This window comes from Salvia splendens, chromosome 2 (genome assembly GCF_004379255.2).
Source record: "Salvia splendens isolate huo1 chromosome 2, SspV2, whole genome shotgun sequence".
Classification (NCBI taxonomy): Eukaryota; Viridiplantae; Streptophyta; class Magnoliopsida; order Lamiales; family Lamiaceae; genus Salvia; species Salvia splendens.
In genome coordinates, this window is record NC_056033.1 from 42,119,635 (window position 1) to 42,147,032 (window position 27,398).

A 27,398-nucleotide genomic window follows, 5' to 3' on the forward strand; every position below is an offset into this window, starting at 1 on the left:
TTAGCTTAAATGACAGCCGTTGGATTTGTTTTGGTTGTTAGATTAGTGTTATATAGAGTGAATAACCGAGCTGTGCAAGAGAGTGAGAGAAAGATTTTTCATCCATCAGTTTGTAATCTTCCACAAGAAATTGAATACAAGATTTCCATTAATTCTCCGAGAGTTGTTCTTAGCTTTATTCATTTTCATATCGAGTGTTTGTTCTTCTTGTTCCGGAATCGATCTTGTTGTGATAGCAAGATTGAGTCGCGTATTTGATACCATTACAAAATTAACAATTGCATTTGAACTTAATTAGTAGTAGTTGGATAACTTAAGCCCAAGACTGATCTCAAATTGAAGAAATGATAAGTCTGCATATGATTTTCGTGTATGCAAGTAGTACTAAATTATATTGTTGGGTTATGGTTCAAAAACGCAAAAGGTTAAGGTTTTACTGTGAATTTTGGTGAATGATTGGAAGAGATTCTTCACTCCATTTTGCATTTTACGGTTGGAGATGGTAATTAAATTCAAATATGACTCGATTAATTAAATATACATATCCTCACAATTTAAATCAGCACACTGAGGGGGGACTATTTATTTATTAGTATTAAATAAACGGCTCTATGATTACCATTTTCCAAAAACATTTCTAATGAGTCTAGATTACATTCCAATTTTATTATAAGAGGAAATTTTATATTTTTGTAAAATGCTAATTTTTTTCCTAACTACATGTGGTTGCCCAATTTTTACCTAACTATAGTTGGCGATCAATTTAATTTTTATTTAGGCTATCATGTTTGGGTACATACAAAAAGATTTCTTCTCTCTATACATTTATTTATTTTTCTAATTATTCAAGTTTTTCACAATAAGATTTGTAGGCTTTCTGCCCATAAATTTAAGTGACAAAATTTTATAACACAAAATAAAATTAAGACTTGTTTTACCAATACGAGAGAAAAGAAAGAAAATGAAAGACTGTAGTTTTTCTCCTCATTCAATTCCACTCCCATCACTTTGATCCACGCGGCAGCTCACCTCCCGATCCTCGATTTTCTGAAATGGAGACCAATGGAGTCACGATTCCGCTCTTGATTTCGGTTTTAGTCGCCGATTGGTCAATTTCCCGATAATTTCAGGCGCAAAATGTGGTTTTTGGTCACTTTTCCGGTAGAGATCTTGCGTCACTCCTTTTGATCTTTTCAGATTCCATTTGTCTATTTATGCTGGTTTTTGAATTGATTAGAATTGCAGGAAAGCTTAACTGTAGCTACTGTTGAAGTTGTTTGAATTATTTTGATCTTTTGATTGCTTTTTCAGGAGAGATAGAGACTGATATGTGAAGGGGTTGTTTTCTTCTTTCTGTATATATGTATATTTCAACATTTCTCTTTACACTTGAAGATTTTGGGGGTACATAATTTATTGCTACTGTGGATATTTGGGAGCTTCTTAGTGTTTTTTGTTCTATGAGGGAGTCATGTAATGAGCCATTTGTTAGTGCTATCAATCCTCAGTCATGGCTCCAAGTGGAAAGAGGCAAACTCACTAAATTTGTGCCGCAGTCTCCTTCTTCGATGTGAGCTCCCTTTCCACTCATCATGTGTGTAGAGTGTAATCTATGTGTGTGTTTTGTGGGACTGATTGATTGTGTATTGAGCTACCTCCTGCTTGATGTGATCATGTGATTGAATTTTAAACAAGATTTAACATTGCTTGTAGAGAATAACATGTGTGTTTTTCTGTGGCTAATTAACTGTGTATTAGGCAGGCTTCTTCATGTTTGATGCGATTGAATATTAAACAAAATTTAGCATTGTTTGTAGAGAATAACATGTGTGTTTCATGTGACTAATTACTTCTGTATTAGGCAGGCTGCTTCATGTTTGATGTGATTCCATATTGACCGAGATTTAGCATTGTTTGTAGAGAATAACATGTGTGTGTGACTGTGTTTCGTGTGAATAATTCATTGTGTATTAGGCAGGCTGCTTCGTGTTTGATGTGATTGAATATTGAACGAGATTTTAACATTGTTTGTAGAGAATCCCTTATCAAGGTTCCCGAACCCTCAATTCTTCCATTCTATAAGCCTGTTGATTACGTAAAAGTGCTAGCTGAAATTCATGAAGAACTTGAGTCGTGTCACCCTACAGAAAGGTCGAGTCTTTACTTGCTGCAATATCAGGTCTTTAAAGGACTTGGGCAATCAAAGTTGATGCAGAGAAGCCTTCGCTCTGCTTGGTCGAAGGCAAGTACAGTTCACGAAAAACTTGTCTTTGGAGCTTGGTTGAAGTATGAGAAGCATGGTGATGATAGAATATCCGACTTGCTGTCCTCTTGTGGTAAATGTGCTAAGGAGTTCGGATCTATAGATATTGCATCTGAATTCCCTGTTGTTAAAACTTCAAGCACGCTTGGAATGGTGAACGACACTAATCTCCCACGTGTTGTTTCTTTTCAAATCGGTGATGAGAGAATAACATGTGAGAGGCGTAAGATTGCTGTACTTTCTGCTCCATTTCAAGCAATGCTCAATGGATGCTTCACAGAATCGGTTTGTGTTGACATAGATCTTTCAGAAAACGACATTTCTGCTTCAGGGATGAGAGCAATTAGCGATTTCAGTAAAACAGGAAGTTTAAGTGAACTAGCTCCTAGTCTTTTGATGGAAATTTTGGTATTTGGAAACAGATTTTGCTGTGAAGGTCTGAAGGATGCTTGTGATCGGAAACTTGCTTCTTTGGTTTTGTGCAGACAGGATGCAGTAGAACTTATTGAATTCGCTCTCGAGCAGAATTCTCCTGTACTAGCTGCCTCTTGTTTGCAAGTATTTCTGCACGAGCTTCCTGACTCACTGAATGACGATCAGGTAGTTGAATTGTTGTGCAGTTTGGATAGGCAACAGCAGTCAATAATGGCTGGACCTGCCTCGTTCTCTCTATATTCCTTGTTGGCGGAAGTTTCCATGAATTTTAATCCCTCCTCAGACAGAGCAGTTCTTTTCGGTAAGCAGTTGGTAGACGGCGCTGGAAATAGACGGCAGAAAATGATTGCACTTCATCAGTTGGGATGCATTAGACTCCTCAGAAAAGAATGTGCCGAAGCAGAGACGCTGTTTGAAGCTGCTTTGAGTGAAGGGCATGTTTATTCCATTCTCGGGTTAGCGAGGTTATGTCATATGAGAGGGCATAGCAAACAGTCGTACGAAAAGATCAGTTCTGTCATATCCTCTTATACACCTCTTGGATGGATATATCAAGAGAGATCATTATACTGTGATGGTGATAAACGATGGGAAGAACTCGAGAAAGCTACTGAGCTAGATCCCTCCTTGACTTACCCCTTCATGTATCGAGCTGCCTCCTTGATGAGAAAGCAGGACGTTCAAGCTGCCCTTGCAGAGATAAACAGGGTTCTTGGCTTCAAACTGGCATTGGAGTGCTTGGAGCTGCGTTTCTGTTTCTATCTTGCTCTCGAGGATTACCAATCAGCTTTGTGCGATGTGCAAGCGATTCTCACACTCTCTCCAGATTATAGGATGTTTGGCGGGCGAGTTGGGGCTTCCCAACTCCGCATTCTTGTGCGGGAACATGTCGAGAGCTGGACAACTGCGGATTGCTGGCTACAGCTCTATGATACACGGTCCTTAGTCGATGATATTGGATCACTGTCTGTGATCTATCAGATGCTCGAGTCTGATGCACCAAAGGGCGTTCTATACTTTAGACTGTCTCTACTTCTCTTCAGGTAACTAATACTCAAATCATTCATCTTTAATTTTTTATATAATTCTGATGAATAATACTATATGTGATCAGATTAAACTGTCCCGAAGCAGCGATGAGGAGTTTGCAGCTAGCTCGTGAGCATGCATCAAGTGAACCCGAAAGATTAGTATACGAGGGATGGATCTTATACGATACAGGTCATTGCGAAGAAGGGCTACCGAAAAGCTGAGGAGTCCATTAAGCTCCAGAGATCTTTTGAAGCTTTTTTCTTGAAAGCTTATGCTTTAGCCGACTCCTATCAAGATCCTTCTTGCTCGTCCACTGTTGTATTGCTTCTTGAAGAAGCTCTGAAGTGTCCGTCAGATCGACTTCGCAAGGGTCAGGTATGATGCTTTCTTCCCCCTTTGGAATTTCGAATTTTGATTTGTAGCCACGAACAAGGGCAAAGCCAGGAATTTGTAAGGAGAGGGGCAAAATTACTTACGAAAAAATTTCAAGAATTTGAGGAAGAGCATTTAGTAAGAAATTGAAAGAAATAAATTAAAAAATGTATATAATATCTACATGAATGTAAAAATATGAGGTTCTATTAGTGCATGTAGATCCGCCCCTGGCCACGAAGGTTGCTTCATCTTGAGAAACAGTCCTTGCATCCGTATATTAGATGGCTCGTCTACACGGATTTTGGCGTTCGACTCTTTATTATTGTTTCTCCTTATCTGTTTCTTGATGTGGTGTTTACTTTGTGTCATGGCTTAGATAGATAAAATATAGGACAAGCTGATTAATTTTTTGAGTTCGTTTGATCATCTTATCCTTCAAACACTCGATCATATGTAATGTTCGACTAATTTTCTATCCTGATCCCAGGCGCTGAACAACCTCGGAAGCGTGTACATTGACTGCAGGAAGCTCGACGCTGCAGCCGACTGCTACATCAATGCCCTCAAGATCCGGCATACTCGGGCTCACCATGGCCTCGCCCGTGTCCATCACCTTAGGAACGACAAGAATGCCGCATATGCAGAGATGACCAACCTGATCGAGAAGGCAATGAACAACGCGTCCGCGTATGAAAAACGGTCAGAGTACTGCGACCGCGACCTCACGAAGGCGGACCTCGAGATGGTCACCCGCCTCGATCCTCTTCGGGTCTACCCATATCGTTACAGAGCGGCAGGTTAGAAAAAAAATGAACTTGTTTGATTTTTCTAAAATCTTACTATCTCTCAAAGTAAACACCCTTTTCGACTTGCAGTTCTGATGGACAGCCATAAGGATAAGGAAACCATCGCTGAACTCTCGAGGGCAATAGCGTTCAAGGCGGATGTTCATCTTTTTCACCTCCGGGCTGCGTTCCACGAGCACATTGGCGATGTTATGGGCGCGCTGCGTGACTGTTGAGCTGCACTCTCCGTCGACCCGAATCATCAAGAGATGCTTGAGCTTCATAGCCGTGTGAACAGCCAAGAACCTTGAGGATTTTGGGTCAATTGGATTATCCCTCCCAACTTACCTGAATTTTGTATACTTGGAATATATTGTTAATATAATTTTATACCTGGTGCCAAGTTGATGCACTTGTTCCTGTTTATTGTTGCCAAGAATCTTGTGATGTTTCTATAAATTTAATCATTATAACATCAATTATATTTGGATAGGGAATGGATTGACTAGAAACTGAGGAAATCAACAGCTCCATTTTGAAAGATTGTCAACATCCGATGAATTTGACAGGTACTACTGTTTAGGTGTCCATTAAAACTAAGGGATGGTTGAACCTAATTGACACAAGATAGCAAAGAGCATACATGGGAGGGATGAGATAGTCAACCGACGAAGAACAAACTCAGCCCTACAGACTCGCGTGGCAACAAGGCGCGTGCCTCCACCTATACACCTGCAACGTAGTAGTTCGTTAGAACTCCAACCTTACAGTTTCATTCTCTTAGTTCTTTCCCGTTCCCAAGAAACGAACACAACAAAGAAGGTGAAGTAAAGCTATATGCAAAATTTAACATCTAAATGGAACAGCTATGTGATAGCAAAGTCACTGCAACCTTTGGTATCACTATGAATAAATTTCAGACAGATCTCACAACTGGGGAACAGATTTAAGGTCCATAATAATGTGACCAAGCTTATCCATACGAATATATTGATTATATAATCTAATTGATTAATTTCCGGGGCTTGCACAAGCACTCGTGCAACCTTTGATTAACATTATGAATAATGTAATCAGATGAGCGATGAGCATGAACTATCAGTTTTTCCTACAAATTGCCCAATGAGGATGTTGCTAACAAAAAGTAATCCAATGAGATGATCATTCTGGATTCTTTACCCACAATTTACTGTGATACAATTCCTTAAACAATCAGCATATTTAACATTTAATTAGGTGACAGAAAACTGGATTGAATATTACTCCCTCCGTCCCTCTGCAGTAGAGACGTTTCATTTTCAGCACTTGTTTTGGAAAAATGATAATAAATAATTAAAGTAGAGAAAAAGTAAAACAAGTGAGATAATAATATAGAGAAGACTCTTCTCTATATTATTCTCTCTTACTTTATTTTTTCTCTCCACTTTAACTATTTATTATCATTTTTTAAAAACGAGTGCTCAAAATGAAACGCCTCTACTGCAGAGGGACGGAGGGAGTATAAGGGTTTCAAGGTCTTTCATTCTTTACCTATTCATATCAAGTGTAGATGGATATATTAAGGAAATAAAATCTTGGCCACTATAAATAATCATTATGTCAATTATTGTGGCCAGCAATCAAATAGGTAAAAGACCTTTAAAAGGAATAATCTCACCTTTGTGACTCAGACCAGTAGAAAGGCAAACTTTCTTCACTGAATCATTTTCCATTGAACTGCATCGTGTAGGGTTAGAAGGATTTCTGATTCGGGTTATGGTAGTGTCAATTCTTGGCAGTCGATTACCCATTTGATGGTTAATATAAACATCCAATCTCGCACACGAGGTCATTCCAGCCTTTCCCTTGCTCTTAAACCTTCACCTAACAGAGATATGAGGAAACAGCAAACAAGAACCCGAAACACTTTCTAGGTTTTTTTAATTCTTGTCAAATTATTTGGGGTACCTGTCTTTTCTCTTCTCAAGGTATCTTTGTACAGATGCTTTTCTGGTTGACGGTCCTTCCACTGATTTGAAGACGAGAATTTACATTAGAATGAAATTTTCTGAAATATGCCATTAAGTTCTTTCACAGCTCATAGCTTTAGTTTCGCTAGATAGTTTGTAGACATACAATTTAATATTGCATCAGAGCAAGCACAAATGCAGATTGTATGAAAATCAAGGCATTATACACACACTAGACCACATTTATTACACAAGTGGTGTAAAATAAAGCCATATTATGCAGAAGTTTCAGAGCGATGAGGCTAATTTATATCAACAATGCCATACGAAGCACAGTGGAGATGTGTTTAGATATGGACACAGGAGCAACAGTTGTAATGGTGAACCAAAATGAAAGCATTTGATGTGTACAAAATCTCAATAAATTTTCTTTCCCAAAAAGAAACAAATACTATTTCACTTAATACATGATAAGATCATTTTGCTCAAAGGAAAACATAGTTGAACTCAGACCAAAAATGACAAGGGACCAATACAACTAGTAAAGACAAAACATTTACAGCTACGCTTGCTCTAACTCTTTGGTCTTATCTTATCGACATTCGACATGATATCATGCTCACCCTATCTATCTAATTCGCATCAACCATTTTATCAGGATAACTGAAAACTAGACATTCATCCCTCCAAAGAGCATTATCTGAAGCAGTTACAAGAAGGCCATATCTGTAAAACTGGGAAGGAGATCGAAGATTCAATGCCCATCAGCATCATTTCGCTTAGGAGAGGTAACTTGCACTAATTATTGAGTAGTTGATCATCGTTGGCCGTTTGGGTTGAGAGTAATCTCTTTATGTATCTTGCCACAAATAAATAAAGCAAACTGATGTATTCCCAAAGCAATTATACAATAAATATAAATTGAAATAAAAGAGTGGCTATATATAACTAGCTATCCAATACCAGAAGAACTTAAGACAAGTGTCAAAATGCTTACCAGGGGTTTCTTCTCGTAGCTTTTTCGTTTCTTCTCCAGGCAGTGAGGAGCTTTCATTCATTTTCTCTGCAAAACAAATTAAAAAATCCAATAAAGTTAATAGTTAATGAAGAGTAATTTAAATATATTTATATAGTAGTATATAAAAAGAAAAAGATCACCAAACTCTTCCAGGAATTCCTGGAATCAATCACAATCAATATAGACGGCTAAAAAGGGTAAGAATAGTCAGCATCAGAACTAGCATTCTTCAAGTGTTAAAGTATGACGTTGTACATGAACATACACACACCATACAAGCATGCGATCACACAAATTTCTGATCAATGCAGAAAATGAGGAAGCCTTGTGAAAATGAATTAAACTGTTTAAGTGATAGTCCCAAGACAAAGGCCTCCATACCTGCTGGGAGAGTTGGCAAGATAAGAACAGCTGAATCCTGACGAGCAGAGCTAACAGTTTTCGGGATGCATGGTAAAGGTTGCAGTCCTACAAAACCCTCAACTGGCTGTTCATCCGGAACCTGTAGAGGACTTGCAGCAATATGCATTAATGCCCGTACCTGAGAAATACAGCAGTTTGTTATAGTAAAGACCAATATAGTATCCACGGGCATAACTGCATCAAATCAAGCAAGAAAAGAGTGACAATAACATCTAAGTAGGGAACAAAAGCCTCAATACCTTATCTGCAGGGACATCATCATACACATTTACTTTCCCACAATAGAATATCGTCATTTGGCCGATAGGCATATTTCTCGAACCTGGGGTTCTGGAAGAAAGAAAATGCTCTCTTCATCAGAAAGGCAGAGTAATATACTGCATTTAAAGAACAACATAAAAACAAAGAGTACATAACTCACAACTCAGCTAATTCACTGATTTATTGAACATGTCGCTCAGCTCTAGTACTTATTTAGGAAGTAAAATACTTAATTCGAAAAACAACAATTTCACGGTGTAGAATTGATCAAAATTAGTAATAACCTAAGCTGAGCAGATTCATCATTTGCGGCGGCAAAACGGCTAGACAAACCACCCGAAGAATCAGGTTTGTCGAGATCTTTCACAGAATGCGGCGTCGTTTCCTCAGCGGATAAAGAATTCTCCTCCTCAGCAGTTGTTCCTCTGGGAACCTACATATATTAATTAATAAATTAAACAGATTTTGTTGCAATCACTCAATTCAAGGCAGAACATGCGCATATTCTACTAGTACTATTATTTATCCATCCATCCCCAAATTCCATCAAACAATTAAATAATGAGATGAACCAACACAGAAGAAGAACTACGCACGCTCTCCATAGCAACATTGCTGCTGCTATCGGTATTGTTAGGGCGCGAAATGCGGAGGCGCTTGCGCTCACCAGCAGCGTCCGAATCCGGCGTCGATTCGAGGAGCGTCTTGAGCATTATCACCTGCTGAATCGCCTGAGACTTGTTCCACGAAGGCCTCCTCATTCCTGCACCAAACCAAAATTAACGCCAAAACAAATAATAGCCCTGATTGTTCGGTCCAGCTCCGTACCTTTCTCCTTGAGGTAACGGCGGCAGTCTTCGCGAGTGACCTGAGCAATGTCATCCTCCGTGAGCAGGTGGAGCGGCTTGGCGAGCGGCGACTTAGCGGCGGTCTCCTCCGGCCGCGCGGGGCTAGATTCCGGCATCTATTCCGATGAAGTGGACGATTAGCTCTCCGGCGAAAGCGAGGCGGCAGATCGAGGGCTAAAGAGGGGAATTTGAGCGGAATTTGAGGCTATTTTGGTAAATTTGAGGGTGTGGAGCGAGTGAGTGTGGTGGACTGGTGGTTGCGGGAAATATGGCCGCGGCGTCGCAGCTTTGTCTTAGTGCGTTATTTCTTTTTTACTTTTTTAATTTTCCCTTTTTCTTTATGGGTTTGGTGGTGGGGCCCGGCCGCCCGGGTGCCATGTAGGTGCATCCCTAGAGTGCCACGTGGGCGCGATTTTTTTTAATTATAAAAATATCAATAATTTTTATTTATTTATTTTTGAAATAACTGGAATTTTGTATTCCATCCCTACAACAAAAATATAAATCTTTTCTTTTTAGTCCATCCCATCTATTTCTAATTTTAAAAACTATTAGAACTCATGCTCTACTAATAATATTTTAATTATTTTTTTCTCTCAACATCTCTCTCACTTATCAGTTTTGCATTAAAACTCGTGTTGAACTCAAAATCCATATTTTTTTATTGACAGAGGGAGTACTTATTAATTGGATATAGATGTAAAGTTGCTCTTCATCGTCCAATAAACACATGTTTATTAGAGACGGCGGTTGTGTTGTTTAGTGTTTTATGTCAATAGTAGGATATGCAAAAAATAATTTGTGATTTAAATTTGATACACAACTGAATATAGTGATGGATTAACTATAGTGAAATATCTATAATACATATTATCTTCATCTATAAAAAATAGTTATGATAGTGATATATATATATATATATATATTAATGCAAAATCAGTAAGGTTTTACTAATTTTGATGAAATAATCAAATGAAAAAATAAAACTACTTGGATTTTTTTTTGGTAATTATCAAAATATCCACCGGCAGCCAGTGACTACCTTGGATTATTAATATTCTAGATATTTTTGTTTGGTCCCCAACCAAATCGTGGACATATTATTGTGAAATAAGTATGGGCTTGCCATTCGTTTGAAGTCCATTGGGCTTTTCGTTTGAATATGAAGAATATTTCGACAAATTCGACATAAGAAAAAAAACAGAGTTATTTATAATAATTTAACTAATAGGTCGAATGTTCAAGTCAACATAATTACGAAAATAAATATGAATGCATTACTAATCGTCTACTAAAAAACTATTTATAATGGCTCCTTTTCCTATGGGCAACCATGGAGAGGAGTCTCGACACGCCTTGCGTCCACATCTCGTACTCTCGTGCATTCCTGCACTCGAACTCCACCACCCCGCGCCCTTCCGTCTTCAGCCCGAAGTACCGCCTCTGCTCCCCGTCCTCGAACAGGTGCCTCCCCGGCCACGCCGCCATGTCTTTCAGAACATCCACCACCACATCTGCACCAAATCATCTTTAATTAATTAAACAACTCTAGTCTAACCCAAATCACATAAGATTATAGGCTAATGTGTCTTTACTCTTTTTCTTCTTGGTGAAGGTATTTCCCACGTGCCTACTCTTCATCTTAAGCATCACCTGCACCAATACACTCACATCATCACACGTGCAAAAAAAACCATCTTTGTGTGTATATATATATAAATTTATATAAGCCAAACTTACATTCCCACTCCTATGAATGTATACAGATATAACTTTCCAGTGAAGATCGCCTGCAACCATATCATCATGGCATCAATTTAGTGCAAATTATCGGGGGAAAATGAAGTTTAGTCAAATTTTGATATTATTAGAAAATTCATGAAATTTGAATTTAATTCCGGTCATATAATAAGTTATTAGTAATATTTCAACTAAACAGACCTCTTCCGTGAATAGAAGATATCGCTTAACTCGCAAATCCAAATTTATGATTTTGTCCAGTTGATTTTAAAGTTTCAATAATTTGACCAAAATTTATAATTTTACGGGATAACGAACCTTTGCGAGTTCGTTTGAGAAGCTCGGTGCCGCGAGCAAGCATCTCTTGATTGCAAGAAGCAAGGAAATTCTCCTCCGGCAAGAGCTCCTCGCAGTAGCTGCCGGAGTTGTTGCTGCTGGAGCTGTTATTCCCGTTGCCGGAACTCACCCCTCTCTCCACCGGCGCCACCGGCACCGCCGCCGCCACGTTCCACACTTCTTTCAGAGCCCTCGCCTTCAACGTCGCCACCCCTCGTAGAGCTGAAAACACGATTGATCATATAAATTAGTACTTAATTCATTCAAAATTAAATTGATCAAATTAAATTAGGAACTCACCGGTGGCGGCGGCCGCGGTGAGGGTCGATATGTCACCGTGGGACCGGACGTTGACGGCTGAGCTCACGGCGGAGATGAGGTGGTCGCGGTCGGCGCCCATCGCCTCCGCGGCCTCCACGCACTGGGCCGCGACTAAGGTCGCGGCCGAGGCGACAGCCATGTCCGTCTTCGCCATCTCCCCGTCCTTGCCGTTCGACGACGAGGCGGCGGTGGCGGCCGCTATGGCCGCGATGGCGGCGGCCACGCCGGCGACGGAGACGGCGGCGTGGAGCTGCGCGTTGTGTGCCCGTGTCTCCTCTTTCTTCTTCTCCCTCCGCTCCTTCAGCCACCTCCCCACCGTCTTTCCGCCCGGCGTGGTCGGGCCGCCGACGGCCGCGGCCGCCGCGAAGCCGGCCCGCGGCGTGCCGGTGAAGAGCGGTTGCAGCGTGTTGTTTGCTCGTAAATACTGCAATTTTCATTTTGTGCAATTAAATTAATCAGAATTTAACTAATTTTCGTGATTTTATGAGTAATAATCCTAATAATAAATGATTTTTTAATCACTGTTAAGCACTTGATTAAGAAAGTAAGAGTCTTTACATGACATGCATAAAAAGATTAAAGATTAATTTGATAGAAATAACAATGTCCATTACTTTTCAAATGATTTTTGAATAATATTTTGATGAAATTATTTTGTTACATATTGTAAGTACTGTCAATAATTACCGCTTGATGAATTGCAGAGATATACAACGCATTCCGAGGTTGGGAAAAGTGAAAATATTGGAGGAAAATAGGAATAGGTTAAAAAAAATTATTTGGATGAGGAGACTTGTATCTTATGTATATGGAAGTATGGTGTGATGTGAAGTAAATGTTGAGCAAAAAAAAATCAGTTTGCATCAAAATGGTAGAGCAATTCTGGCAAATCAGTGGCAGTAGTTTCAAATCTTAAAGCAGTATACTTCATTTATTTTCCTAGGAAATCTGCACCAATAGTATGACCATTTATGCACTCAACCAGTTGTTTTTTTCTATAATTTGTTTGCAATTGTGTGTTTAAATTTCTACCGTAGGATTCTTTAAATTGTGATATTTTTCCACTATATAAGTATGAGAATTGATCTCCTAGGCGTCACTATGGGAGCGTTTGGTGAGGGAAAGGGGACGTGGCAACGTCATCGTCAATTTCTCTCGTATTTTCTCTCTCCTCTCTCATTGTCACTAATTTCTCTCGTCCTCTGTAATTCCGTCTTTCCTTCTCTCTCCTCCTAGTAATACTTTCACTTAGGGATGTTAATCGGGCCGATCCGTTGGGTTTCGGGCCAACCCTACCCTGGTTGCGTGTCAATGTGGGGGATAATCGGGTTGTGGTTCCTTTCGGGTTATAAAAGTTCAACCCTAGTCCTAAAAGCTCGGGTTTCGGACTAGCCTAGCGGATTACTACCGATAATATTAACATGCGATCAATCCAATAAATAATGATTAAAATTACTAATATTCATACAATGTAAAACATTTAATTATGATATACTTGAGATATATGCTTAAACTCAATCATAAACATGATCAAATACTAATATTTGAGATATTTCATGGAATTCAATGCATGTTTTAGAAATTTAAATATTTTTTTAGTGAATTTGAAGTTTTTAATTTATTTATCAATTATTATATTAATAAAATTTTAATATATAATTTGTATATTTAATATAAAATTAAAAGTTATTTTTTAGTTAAAATTAATCAATGAAGTGTCGAATTAGGAGTAAAAAATAGAATAATAGAAACTTTATCGGGTTTTCGGACCAGCCCATCGGGTTTTCAGGTCTGGTCCTAACGGGTTACGGGTTAATCGGGTTTTGATTTTATCTAGTTATAAATTTCCAGTCCTAACTCAATAAATTTGGCAGGCTATTCGGGCCAGTCCACAGGTTACGGGCTACATTGACATCTCTAGTGTCTCCTCCCGTAGACATTTACTTTCTAATCTGCATCAATTTTGTTATAGGAGTACAATTTTCTCAGAAAACTCTTGGAACAATTTGGACTGTAAATTTGAGAAATGCCGCCAAGGTAACGACGGATGCACGCCTTCAAACGGTGGCGGTGAACCCGACGGTACCGGTGTTCCCGTTTCGGCAGGCGAATGGCATTGGCTGCCGCTCACCGGCGCGGCGGATCTGGAGGATAGTCGATGCCTGCGCACAGGGGAGGCTCGAGTCCTCGATTTAGAGATTTTGTGTTGAACGAAAGAGATAGATAGATAGATAGATAGATAGATAGATAGATAGATAGATAGATAGATAGATAAATAAAGAGGTAGAGGACGGAACAGCGACGTACGAGCGCTGGCTATCTCGCCCCGGCGATGAACATGCAGCAACTGGAGGAGAAATCGGCTATGGCAGTTCCAATTTAGGGGTGACGAATTGGAAAAGAGAAGTGAGGTGATTTGGGGAAGAAAGAATTGAGACAGAAAAGATAGAGAATGGCGTGAGAGAGGAGATAGGTTAGAGCGAGAGAGTTGATGCAGATCCAAAAATAGTAAATGGCCACAGGAGAAGAATGGAAGCGAGAGTATTTTACTCTATAGGAGGAAGAGGGAGTGAGAATTAGTGACGATAAGAGGCGAGAGAGAAACAGGGAGAGAGAAAATTGACGGTGATGTTGCCACGTCATAAATCGCTCACATATTGACGCCTAGCAGATCAATTCTCATATAAGGATATTATAAACATCTAGATTTTGAAAAAAAAGGGCATAATTTCTTCGAAGTTTATTGAGGGTTGTACAAAAATTAAGATTCCTTGATTAAAATACTGCCATAAATGAACTTTATCTAATTTAAGATATTGTTTAATTAATCCCATTTAGCAGTAGCTTTGATTAAAGTAGTAGTACTATTTCAAAGGAATCCATTTGCTTGTGTGTATGGAAAAGTCAAAAGGCAAGTTTTGAGACGGCTAAAGCATTCTTACAAAGAAACAAAAGTAAATAACGAAAGTGACAAAAGCAATCTTTGTTTCTTCACTTTTTGCAGTAATACGTTGTGAAATCTGAAAAATAATGGCGGCCTTGTGTTCTAATAGTAATAAACTTTTTACTCTTAACACCAAATCATTGACTAATCATCAACATGTATATCACAAATGTATAAAATTATTCAATTACATAATGTGCGAAAAATTAGCGATCAATTATGAATTCGTAGTAAAGAAAGTCACATTAGGTGCGGACGCAGAAAAATAAAAAAGCCAGCTACGAATTTTGCATAATAATTTAAATAAAATTTGGATAAATTTGAAGACTTAATCGATAAAATAGGCTCGATAGAGTCTTGTCCCCGTACCTTAACGACGTCCTCGTATTCGTCGGAGGGCGAAATCGGAGGCGACTCGGTTTCCTCGGTGAGGCAATTGAGAGGGCCGCTACTATGAGAGAGCCTTCCCGACGTGAGTGGTGAAATCTCCTACATTTTCATTTCAAAATTAAATTAATTTTATCACATAAACAATTTAATAATCTAAATTAAAAAAAAAAGCTTACAGATTGAGACATGATGCGCTCGAGAATGAGCTGAGAAGTGGCGGTGGAAGCGAAGGAAAAGGTGTTGCCGGAAAGCTTAGAATTCTCCTCTTCTTCGGCGGCGTGGTTTTCCGGTATGGAGGCGGCGGCGGAGGTGGTTTTGACGAGCATTGCGGTGGGATTGGAGGGAGTGATGGCTTTGGAGAGTTGGAGGGCGGAGGCGCTCCATGACCGGGAGAGAAACTCGATGGGCCCTCTTGGGCTTTCCGGCAATGGGAGCTCGTCGTTCGGGCCCTTCTCGGCCCACAACATGTCCATTTTACCGCTAGTGTTGTACATGGTGTGAGAGTATGGTGGCTTTATGGCTATTGTGTTTGCTTTGGGGGAATGGTTGCATGAATAGTGTGTGTTGGTCTGAGTTTATATAGACTTACTACTATTTTATTAATGGATTATTTATTTTGATTTTGTAATCAATTACTAACTCCGTCCCCAAAAATTTGTCCTACTTTGACCCGGCACGAGTTTTAAGAAGTGTAATGGAAAGTGAGTTGAAAAAGTTAGTGGATGGTTGGTCCTACTTTTATATATTAGTTTTATAATAAAATGTGAGTAGGAATGAGTTAGTGGAATATAGGGTCCACTACAAAAAATGGTAAAAAGTGAAATGAGACAAAATTTGAAGGATGAACGAAAATGGAAAAATGAGACAAATTTTCAGGGACGGATGTAGTAAGATTTTGGTGTTGGTATGGATGACAAACCTAAATGACGCCGTATTGTAACTAATGACACAGTGTCGTACTAAATTGTGTAATTTCATGTGTTGTATTTCATTCTATCTCGTTGCTTATTTTTCATATCTCGTTTCCTCCCTCCATTTCCTTATTTTCTTTATATAAATTATATTTCTAACAAATGTAATTTTTTTAATTTTGTATAATTTGATGTGATGCACATGTCATTTTAGTTGATATTTCGATAACACAACATTATTCAAAAAGCTAGGTCGTCTTCGAAATATCGATTGATTGCGAAAAATAAACAAATCAATAGTTTTATTATTACCTCGGAATAAATTAATTCATTATTTACATGATGACAAAAGTTTAGAAAATTTAGGATTTCATACACAAATTATTCTACTCCTTACTATTAATAATTTAATATTCCCTCTGTCCTATTAAAAATAAAACGTTTTCCTTTTTTGGTTGTCTCATTACAAAAAGGAAACATTTTCTAAAATAGAGTAGGGGGATTAATTATAGAGTAGGGGGGATTTGAGAGTGCCTAGGATGGTGACTAGTCGGCCCCACAGCCGGGTCCCACTCAGTCAACAAAATTCGGGTCAATGGGGACTTTGTCTGCAGTGGGGTATTTTGCGGTTCGTCCGTTTCCACCTTCATATTGTGTTGTACGTTGAAGAGGTACAACGGCGTGCACTGTAGACATTGAAAAGAACGGACGGTGGGAAATAAAAGAGATAAGTGCGTTGCTCTTTTTTTCTTTTTCTTTATTTTTTCGAAAGTGGGTAAATTTCTTTTCTTGGTTTTGGTTATTCAAGGCAAAAGGTGTGTGACAACAATTATTTGTGAAAACATGATTCATTTACTCTTCTACTTAGTTATAACTTTTCTTTTTCCTCATTGGGATTGCTGCTTGTATAGTTTTATCATCACTTGGCATCTTCTTTTTCTGATTGATACACTATTTTCTACACATGCTCGTCATCAACAATTTGTTTTTCCATTATTATTATTTGTATAGTAGTACTAGTACATCTCATATCATTGTATTTTTCTTATTAATGAGGAATCCAACATCATTCTTATTTATCGAATATGTTGCCCACTCCTAAGGCTCCAAGTGACATATTTTTCTTTTTGGAATGTTACATTCTAAATAATTTATTTTCTTAAAATAAAAATATTATTATTTATATTTTTTCTCTCATATTTTATCTTATAATTTATTTTCTTAAAATAAAAATATTATTATTTATATTTTTTCTCTCTCATATTTTATCTTTTATACTTAATTCACTAAATAACACTATATAAAATTCTATGCTAAAAAAGAATAGGATGGAGGGACTATATGTTTACAGATGATGCAAATTTGGATCCTGACATCAAGATTTCCAGAGACTTGGAAAATTATTACTTCATCAATAAAATAATAGTACTAGTATCTTAGTTTTGTAACTAAGTACTGTATTCATAGGGAGGCAATGGGTAAAAAGTGAAACACATAAAGAAAATTAATGGAGAATTTGTTGAGTTATGTAATTAGTCTGACTAAAGAAGTGTAGAAAACATTTAAGTACATAATTTCAAATCACAATTTCCTAGGTTGAGTTTAATCCCTCTATTTTTCCATGATTTCATATACTAGCTACTAATCTCACCTCTTTTGATGCCATGGAAAGGATTACACTATTTCGACCTCCTTGCATATGTTTTGTTAGAAATTCTTGTCTTCATTTAATAGTGTGCAATGGAAATTTGAGGACAAAAATCAAATCTGAATTGATAACAAATATTGCATGTTTGAACTTTCAAACGGGACAATTAGATAACATATTTGTTACCTAATATATCTGATGAAAGAACAATTCCCAGTGCAATAGTTCTACAGAAGAAATTCTTGAAAATTTTAGGTTGTGGGCCATAGGCCAATGAGCTTATTTTCCTTATCTGGTTTGATTAATTTATAGCTAACAATAATTAATTACTAGATCATTATCCTAATCTATCCATAGTCTTTGTAATATGGTAAGTTATCAAACACATAATACAATATTAACAAAATTGTAAGCAATTATTTAATTTGAATCCAAGTATTGGGATGAAGAAAGAATGATAATATAGAAAATGAGAGAGGGAAATGTTTGTAAGTTGAAAAAGATGAGTATTGTGTTGGCAACATCAAGAGCCGACCAAGATTGTTATTTGTTTGGATGCTCCAAACTCCAAACTGCCAAATTGTGTAAGGAAAAAGGCGTGCCTTCTCAACAATGGCTATAGATGAAATGATCCATTGCTTTTGAAAACACATACCAAAATATTTGAAGCTTTTCAGCAATTCATAGAGATTGGGACCATGGCAGCAGCAACTGCTTCCTACTATACACACACTGCTTTATTCCCTTTGCCTCACACCCACATGATCATTGCCTCAAATCAATTTCATAATCAACATATTTAACATACCAACTTACATAATAATATGTGGCAACCTACCTAAATTGAGTTGCCCGGTGATCGGATTCAACTATCCGATAAGGCCGTGAGTTTTGTCATTGTGCCATGAGATTCGAGGAACTTGAACGTTTGAGTGAGATCTTGCCAATTATTCCCGTTGAACCATTGTTGGAATTGTGTACTTTTCTGACTTAGTTTATTTTCGGGTTTGTTTGTAGAGAAAGACAGAGACTTGTGTCTCTTCACTTGAACACAGACGACCTTCGATAAAAGATAGTAGTACTTAAGATATGTGGTTGTACTAGAACCGAGCCTTTATAAAATTTTATCTTCTATGGAGTATTTGTTGTAGTGCTACAAAAAATACTCCTTTTTCCAGGGCAGACATTTTTCGCCTATATATCGGCGGATTACTCAAACTAGCGAAATGTCCGCTAAAAAAATACCAGCAAATTACCGGCGGATTTTGGGTGAAAGTCGACGGTTCAATTATGCAGCTAGAGTTGTGATATGACAAAGAAATTGAGGAGAATAATGGTGTGAGAGACTAGAGATATGGGGAGAGATACTCGTTGTGGAACACATGTAAATCATACTTATTACAGATAAAATTATTTGCTAAATGAGCAATTGAAATTCAACCTGTTTTATACTCGATCAAGTATCAGTTGTCACAACTTTCTCACAATGTAATAATCTGTTTAACTTTTTACTGCGCAAAAGTAAATCGAAACAGAGTTAAATATGCAGAGAGAGAGAGAGGGGGGAGCAATGTAATGTCCCTCGAGTTTCACAAATAAACCGCATGCAAAATTATTCAGAGCTTTTAAGCAGATTGTTGTGGCTCCCCAGTTTTCTTTTTTACTGAGTTATGTCTGCTGTCATAATTTACCAGAGATTCAAAATTCTTGGAAAGATTCCTTTTTAATTCATTTCAGAGATCTCTTGCATTTGGTCTTCTTTTAAGCATCCGCGGGGGCGTGCTTGAGCACTGCGACGCTAACGCGTCTATTCGTGCTTGAGCACTGAGTTATAAACATGGTAAACTAATAATGGAAAAAGAAACAAACAACAAATTGTAACATCATCATATATCATAGTAGTATTAGTATTAGCCATTTATGAAAATCCAAAAACAAAAACCTACTACATTTTTATGCCAAACCACCACGTGCTAAATTCCTTCGTACCTGCGGTTAGCTGCTGTTAGTCTGAGAGATGTGATCACGCCGAGTTCTCCTTGAAGCTCTTCGTCAGCCATATCGCAGTCTCGCGAGGCGACACCTTCTCCGGCCCGAACGGCTTCAGCAGCACCTGCAGCTCGTCAAACCGCTCCTGCTGCAGCAGCGTCGCACTGAACTCCAGCAGCCCCTCCAGAGCCTCCGCGCGCTGCTGGTACGACGTCGTGTCGAACCTCCGCTGTCGGGAATCCGACGACGAGCGGCTCGAACACCCTCCTCCTCCGCCGCTGACGACGACTGGGTTGTGGTCCGAGCACTCGCTCCCGTTGTACTGCGCACCTTGAGCGGAGATCGGCCTGTCGAGAATCTGGACCGTGCATTTGTCTTTCGTGATGGAACGGTCGACGCTGTACGGCGGGGTGTACGAGCACTGAGCTGAGGAGAATGAGCTGCGGCGGCTTCGTGGAGGCTCGTCTGCGGACGCCAACGGAAAGTCGACCATCTTGTCGATATGCGGCGCGTTGACGGAGACGTCGGAGGAATTGATACTACCGAGTGGACCGACGACGCTAGGTTTAGCTCGTGTGGACAGCGGAAGAGACGCTCTGCGTGCCGCCTGGGATGGTTTTCTCACCAGAGTGTGCGACACAGGAAGCTGGCATATATGCAAAACAATGAATCAATAGCTGAACTATCGAGAATTAGATCGAATTAAACTTCGAACGCACCAATTCGCGAGTCGAGCCAGGGTTTGATATTCTTGACGGGGTCGTGGACTGCCTTCTATTATTCGAATAAGCCTTTGCTGAAGCCGTTCTCGAAGCTTTGACAGCACTGAACTTGGTGGCATTCGCCAACTTCTGCACTCCAATATCATCGCCCGCGCTACCAACCGATAAGTCGGACAGTTTATCATTCAAATGGCTGAACGTTTTTTGAGCTCTTCCAGAAGAGAACGGACTGTCGAGTTCGTTTCCAGATATGCTAGGATTCAACGCCCTGTTGTTGCCGACTGACAGCCTTTTTTCTTGTTTGACAGTATCAGCTTCAACGAATCCCGTTTTCTTGGCAAAATTGGCATCAGAGTGCCGAGCTGGGAAAGTATGCCTCCTGGGGTTGTTCAACATGAGATGCATATCGAGGATATAGGGCCGGAGATGTGGATGTCGGAGCAACTCTGCAGCCTGCACAAGGAAATTGAACCATATCATCGGAAATATTCATGCACCTGACAAGGAAGGAAAAGCATAGAAATGGAACATACGCTTGGTCTGAGCTCTGGATTTTTCCGAAGCATACTCTTGATTAGCCCACGGCTAGCAGAAAGGGAGACGGTCAAAGATGCGAGTTAGCAAAAAGAGAAATTGTCGTTGCAGAAAACCCGGTGTATAAATTATTCTAGTTAACGGACTTACAATGGAGCGGTATACATGGTTGGAAGTGGGGAGACAATCGATTTATTTATCTTGTGGATGAGACCTTGTATATCCTGTTCATGAAAAGCAACGACAATATTAAGAAAGCAAGACGACGAGTTGTTTAGTGAACGAATGTATTACAATGTCATCAATCATAACATGTTTAGACAAAATAGAAGTAAGACTTACAAAGGCTTTAAATGCAGGCCTGTAAGCAGCCATTTCATAAAGACAGCACCCTGTTTAAGACGTTAAAATTCATAAATGGTCGACAAAACGAACCAAAACAGTGTAGCACATTCAAGAATCACGAGATCACAAGAATGTTACCCAAGGACCAGATATCTGACTTGGAACCATAAGGTATATCCGCAAGAAGCTCAGGGCACATGTAACTAGGCGTACCCACTACCTGCAATTTGATAGCGTATTTAAACATGTGAACTAAGGAGATCATGAAGAAATCTGAATCTAGTTCGTCGTTATACTCACAGAAGAAGCTAGATCGTCAGAAACCAATACTTTCGCAAGGCCAAAGTCCCCTGAAGCATTACAACAGAATGTCAAAAAATGGATGCCGTTGCGTATTAAAAAATTTCATGAAGGCGTCAAAATAGCAGCTGCAGTTAGGTACCTAAACGTATGTCTTGATCTTTCGTCAGAAATATATTCGAGCACTGAGGAGGAATTGGCGAAGAGTCTTTAATATGTGCTGTTTTGTTTATCGTATACAAATATGTTAAATGATGGGTGATTAATACCTTGACGTCACGATGAAGGATGTGGTTAGAGTGCAAGTAATCCAGTGCCATCAACAGTTGAACCAACCATTTGCAAAGCTTCTGCTCGTAATTCAAGTTTCAACAAACAAATGTAATTATTAACAACTAAGTTTCATGAAAAAACTAAAAGAACAGAAAAAAATGAGTTTTTGTACAACCTCCTCAGGGAAATGAATTCCATTTCTTTTTTTAATAGCTTCGGCCCTAATACATAATAGACGGCAACATAATCAGAGTTGAGCAGAATAAAGTACGACTAAAAATCTGCGAATACAATTCTAGAAACTAGCAACTTACACGTCTCCTCCCTCACAGTAACCAATCACGATGCACACATAACACCCCTGAAAATAACAAAAGTTTTACTTGCTATAGGATAATATAATGATACAAAACAAATATTAAGCAAGAAAAAGAGTGTATTTGTAGCAAGCTGTGATTATTTTTAATACTTGTGACCTAGCCTAACTCCATGTCCCCGACCACAAGCAACAAGGTAACCGTAAAACAGTTCCAAGGTTATACATTTCTTATGTAAATGAATAAACATGAAAATTATTCATATCCTTTCATTTGTAAGTTTGATACGACTCACATACCCTTTCCACCCAGGAATCTTTGTACTCCACAATAAATGGATTCTTCACTCTGGAAATGAGCTCCATCTGCACAATGGAGAAATAAGATCTAAACCATAAGTATATAAAATCGGGCAAGTGCCAAGCAAAACACATATCGCATAGATACTTTTTTAATATTTCAGACAATTTAAACAAAGTATCACCTCCTGGTGGGCAGATCTGCGGGTCCGATCAGTCTGCCGAGCAAGACGGATTTTTTTCATAACATACCTTCAAAAGAAACAGAAACAGAAATCAGCTAAAAGAAAAGTATAAACTCCAACAAAAACGATAGATTCTAGTTACAATGTCCCCTTACTTCTTCTTCTCTTGTCTATGCTTAACAAGCAGCGCGGAGCCAAATGACCCTTTACCAATCTGCTCCAGTATATCATAGTTCTCCATTTTAAACAGTTTCAGCGACGACTTATATCTCCCAAAATAACATCACAAAACGCAACACCTTTCAGTATCACAAAGAAAATTATCAGTAATCAGACTACCAAATAAGCTGCCAAATGCATAAAATTTACACACCAAGTTCTTGATAGAGTGAATCGTCTTAGATGCCAGAAATAGGACATAACTGTATCGCACACAACTTACAGATCTAGTTAAGACCACACCAAAACATTTGCAAAACCACAGCAGAACTTACATGGCCAAAAAAACTATGAACCACAACCGACAATGAAATTTGGTTCAAGCATTGGAAATTTACCACAACACAGAAACCTCAGCAAAAACTCTCTCTTCCAATAACTGAAAATTATAACCCCTCTTTCTAATAAACAAAGAAACGGCAGAAAAGCAAGAAAGAACCATCCTCATTTGAGATATAACATTTTCTCAAAAACTTTCAAGAAACAAAAAGGCCAAAAAAGGAAATTAAATGCAATTTTTGCTTTGAGCGAAAAAGAAGTACTACTACATCATATGATTAAACCCAAGAACAACCAGTTAACATAAGTATTTCCCTTGATATTTTCGACGAAACAAATTATTCGGTACATGGTTGAAAAATCACAAACTACCTAATTGGTTTACTTCAAAAGGACTTACATTTGTACTGCATTTCACAATCAACCCAAAATCAATAAACCCCTAAAGGGGTTTTGCAAACAAGGGCAACTTCAAACTAGCTCAGAACAAAACACAGAAGATATGCAATTAAATATCAAAGGCGGCCAGATAAAATGCAGATGTCTAAACTCAAGCACAATGAGTGAATTTAGGAAACAATAAACATAAAATATTTTATAGTATTTGATGATTTGGTTCGCAGCGGCAAAAGAAGACAAAAGCCAATGTCAATCGATAAACCCCACACACAAAAAAGAAAGGGATTTTCAAACTCGAAAATGCGATTCCCTAACCACAATCCAGAAAGAAAGAAAAGGAAATGCTACCCACTTCTTCTTCACGGAGGCGAGCTGAAAGGTAACGCTTAATCGCATCAATTCGACCTTAATAAATCTATCCACCAATTAATGCCGCATTGAATCGCCGTTTATGGATGAGCACTCACTCACTCACTCACACCGCGTGATCGTGAGTGATTTAAAGAGTCAAAGAAACAGCAGAAAATGGTAAAATATGGAAAAGGACAGTAGACCAATGCTAGTATTTTAAGAATGGTGGTGGTGGGGCACTCGGATTTCAAGAATCGCCCTTTCTTTGTGCGATTCTCTCGAATTATTGTTCGATTTCGATTTCCGATTTCGATTTCAGAAAGGTGTGACTTAGACAAGGTAGGTGGTGAGGGTTTTTCCATCTTTAATTACTCTTAATTGCATTTTTAATTATTCTTCATTGTATCATTTAATTATTCTTCAAATTTTTTTTTGTAATAAACGTAATCGGTTAATCAACTAAGAACCAATTAACCTGAACTCTTAATTGCAACAATTTATTAATGGGATTTGAAATCAGACTTCGGTATTGAAATTTCTGATTATTTGGATCAGATCAAATTTCATAGTTCAAATTCAGAATTTTTTAATTCGGATTTTCGAACCATTTGGACTGATTATTTTCCATAAAATTTTAGATTTCTAACATATTTAGGATTTATAGTAACTAAGCAAGTATAGTACTACTATAATGTAATTTGTATCCTATCATACTTTCCACTTTTCATATTCACCAACAAAATCAAATGATGAATGTTTGTTAACCACTTTAAGGCTACACTTATGATAAGCATAATTAGTGTATGATTATCATTCTATCTCTCTCTCTTTTTTTTTCTTTTATTTGCTCGAAGTGGACAAAAATGTACTTGACGACGTACATGAACATGCGTGGGCCTAGATTACAAGAAAGTAGTGTGGGTTATTTTAAAAATTTGTCGAAGAAACATAGAGAAATAATTAATGTGCCAACCGTAGTATACCAATGCCAACCACCTATCATAAAAAGATTTTGCAATTTGGTTCTCTACCCATCAAATCCGTGCACACTCCCGTGCATAATTGTAAGCATCATAATTACACACTTATTACTAGCATTGGTATTTTTAATCGGAGGATGGGTGTCGGACCGCTCGGAGGGGTATGATCTCAGATACCCTGCGTTGCTGGAGGAAGAGAGGCCACCGGCATGGCACCGTGGGAGAGGTGGGGCATTGGGTTTGGGTACCCTCAACGAACTGCATGCCATTTTTTCAAAAAATTTTAATTCAAAATTATGATATACATGAAACTATATTTTTTGGAGTATAGGGAGTATAATTTTTAGGAAATTTAATAATATAATTTTTTGTATTTAATTTGCGATTTTAAATTCTAAAAATATCAACACGCTCAACTTTATAAATTTTATTATTTGTAATGGAATAATATTGTTTTTTATAGTGTCATTTAATTTTATATAGTGGAAGATGATTAAAAATTGAAAAATTAAAATTGTTGAACTATTAAAAATTGAAAAATTAAAAGTGTCATTCATTTTATATAGTGTCACTTAATTAATTTTATTATGTAGTTTTCATCGGTTAAATTTTTTATTATTCTAGTTTCAAAATTAATTTTATGCCTATTTTACTCTTGAAGTAATTTCTGACTTACAAATGCCTAATTGGCAACTGGAGATAATTGTGTGTAACATAAAATGTTCATATATCCCTTTCAGCCTAAAAGGCAAATTCCCTGAAAAAAACATTAAATTTGATCAATATTTTGTAACTTTAAAAATGAGATAATTGGTATTTTTTTCAAGCTACGCTAGGTTTATTTAAAATTGACCAAAATTTGATTATTTTTCCGAGAATTTACCTAATATATAGTTATCTATATGAGAACTGGAATCATTGACTCTAAAAATCATTCACATACTCGATTTATCAAACTTAAAATATTGTATTAACCTCGAAATAGTCACAAAACAATTGTATCATATCATAATATTATTGGTTGATGGTAATCATAAAAATCTAAATCAATGATTCAGTATTACCTTTACAATCTTCATCTAATTGACTGATCACCTAACTAATGAGAAACAAGAGGTTCACAAAAAAAAGTGTTCCAAATTATTTAGATGAAATTTTGATTTTCCAACCTGTTAAATAATGTGGTGGTATATAATTTGATATAAACATATCTCGAGGTTTTGACATTTGACAAGAAATAGATAATTATGGTGATTTGTAATTTCGTCACCGAATATTTTATGGGGCATGTCTACTTTAAAATATCTATATACCATAAATGAAATGAAATTTGACAATGGCAAAGACTTTAGTCGGTGCACACGGTTGGCAATAATTTTGTAATCAGAATTTAAATTATTGTACTGAAATTTAGTACTTACTACATTTTCTTAATGGAGACTTTTATCTTATGAATGTAATTAATGCATAAACGAAATTTAGTGTTTGACCTAACTTTGATGACTTACATGATACTATCAAATATTAAACCAAACAATATCATATTAATTTATAGGCAACAGAACAATACTGTATTATACTACTAATAAACACTTTCATTTGCCGGGCAGGTAATTCGGTCGGTTTGGTTAGAACCGAACCGAGAACACGGTTAACCGAGCCCAAGCCTAATCGAGACTGAAGCACCGGAACCGAAACCGAATTGGCCTCGGTTCGGTTCGGTTCCTAACCGAATAGTGTCGGTTCAGTTCCGGTTAACTGAACCGGAACCGAATTAAAAAAAAATTATGTAGTTTACAAGTATTGATCCTTGGACGTTGCACACGAAAAATTCCCACCTTGGCCACCACTTGCACTGCATTGTAGTTTTAGTGTTTAATCCGTTAATCGGTTCTTTAATTTAATAATCGGTTAAACCGATACCGAGAACCGATCAAGACATGCAGAATTTGGAACCGAATATAACCGATAACCGAATGGGGCGGTTCTCAGTTAACCGAGAACCGAGGTGATCGGTTCGGTCATCGGTTAACCGACTAACCGATGACCGAATTATAAGCCTAGCTGTACTCATTTCCATCTTGTTACCCAATTTATTTTCTCTAGTTTACTTTATTCCGGTGCATTATATATTTTAGTATAAATTCTCTGAGGTGCCTGTCAATCAATTAGGAAAAAGTCAATAGTATTAAAAATAATACTAATATAAAACTTTTTTTTATCATTTTTCCATTTGTTCATTCAGGCTGGAAACTATTTTTAGCTAATAGGCCTACAACCACACCAACAATTGCACTATAACAACCCATAATGTATGTCAACATGTATTGGTTATGGGCCCCCGATATTTTCAGAGCCCATGTTTGAGGCCCAAAACTGACGTTATATTATTCCATATTAACAAGCGCATGATATTGCATATTACTGAAAACTTTTATTTATTTTCGGAGTCCAATCCAATTAATTGAATACACATCGTAATGCAATATCGAAATAAAAAGATAACTTCAAAATTTGTTTCTGCTAA

General features: G+C 37.8%; 3 protein-coding genes and 1 pseudogene across 8 annotated transcripts; 1 reads left to right on the top strand and 3 right to left on the bottom strand.

Moving 5' to 3' along the window:
- The first annotated feature begins 839 nt into the window (after positions 1-839).
- Positions 840-5,316, top strand: LOC121792945 (annotated as a pseudogene).
- Positions 5,317-5,403: 87 nt separating this feature from the next.
- LOC121792946 (protein TIFY 4B-like) lies at positions 5,404-9,682 on the bottom strand. Of its 2 annotated transcripts, XM_042191089.1 has the most exons (9): positions 9,370-9,682; positions 9,138-9,304; positions 8,826-8,974; positions 8,520-8,610; positions 8,239-8,398; positions 7,837-7,902; positions 6,838-6,898; positions 6,548-6,747; positions 5,404-5,622 (listed from the first exon to the last, which is right to left on the bottom strand). In XM_042191089.1, exons 1-9 carry the CDS (start codon positions 9,503-9,505, stop codon positions 5,615-5,617), a joined length of 1,038 nt encoding a protein of 345 aa, XP_042047023.1. In that variant the 5' UTR covers positions 9,506-9,682; the 3' UTR covers positions 5,404-5,614. The 2 variants fall into 2 exon arrangements, with proteins under 2 accessions (XP_042047023.1, XP_042047025.1); XM_042191091.1 differs by lacking the exon at positions 5,404-5,622 and having other exon boundaries at positions 6,613-6,753.
- An 896-nt stretch (positions 9,683-10,578) lies between these two features.
- On the bottom strand, positions 10,579-15,657 carry LOC121792948 (VAN3-binding protein-like). Its single transcript, XM_042191092.1, has 7 exons — positions 15,297-15,657; positions 15,100-15,219; positions 11,766-12,210; positions 11,448-11,687; positions 11,130-11,179; positions 10,985-11,042; positions 10,579-10,903 (listed from the first exon to the last, which is right to left on the bottom strand). The coding sequence occupies exons 1-7, from the start codon at positions 15,612-15,614 to the stop codon at positions 10,689-10,691; spliced, it is 1,446 nt and encodes a 481-aa protein (XP_042047026.1). The 5' UTR covers positions 15,615-15,657; the 3' UTR covers positions 10,579-10,688.
- Positions 15,658-19,545: 3,888 nt separating this feature from the next.
- LOC121792949 (serine/threonine-protein kinase Nek4) lies at positions 19,546-24,222 on the bottom strand. Of its 5 annotated transcripts, none has more exons than XM_042191094.1 (15): positions 23,893-24,222; positions 22,799-22,942; positions 22,644-22,710; positions 22,459-22,524; positions 22,157-22,203; positions 22,018-22,063; positions 21,839-21,919; positions 21,712-21,754; positions 21,570-21,619; positions 21,408-21,489; positions 21,267-21,316; positions 21,075-21,148; positions 20,924-20,975; positions 20,388-20,843; positions 19,546-20,314 (listed from the first exon to the last, which is right to left on the bottom strand). In XM_042191094.1, exons 2-15 carry the CDS (start codon positions 22,882-22,884, stop codon positions 19,703-19,705), a joined length of 1,812 nt encoding a protein of 603 aa, XP_042047028.1. In that variant the 5' UTR covers positions 22,885-22,942; positions 23,893-24,222; the 3' UTR covers positions 19,546-19,702. The 5 variants fall into 5 exon arrangements, with proteins under 5 accessions (XP_042047028.1, XP_042047031.1, XP_042047027.1 ...); XM_042191097.1 differs by having other exon boundaries at positions 23,889-24,222; XM_042191093.1 differs by lacking the exon at positions 23,893-24,222 and adding an exon at positions 23,542-23,849.
- Between the last annotated feature and the right edge of the window lie 3,176 nt (positions 24,223-27,398).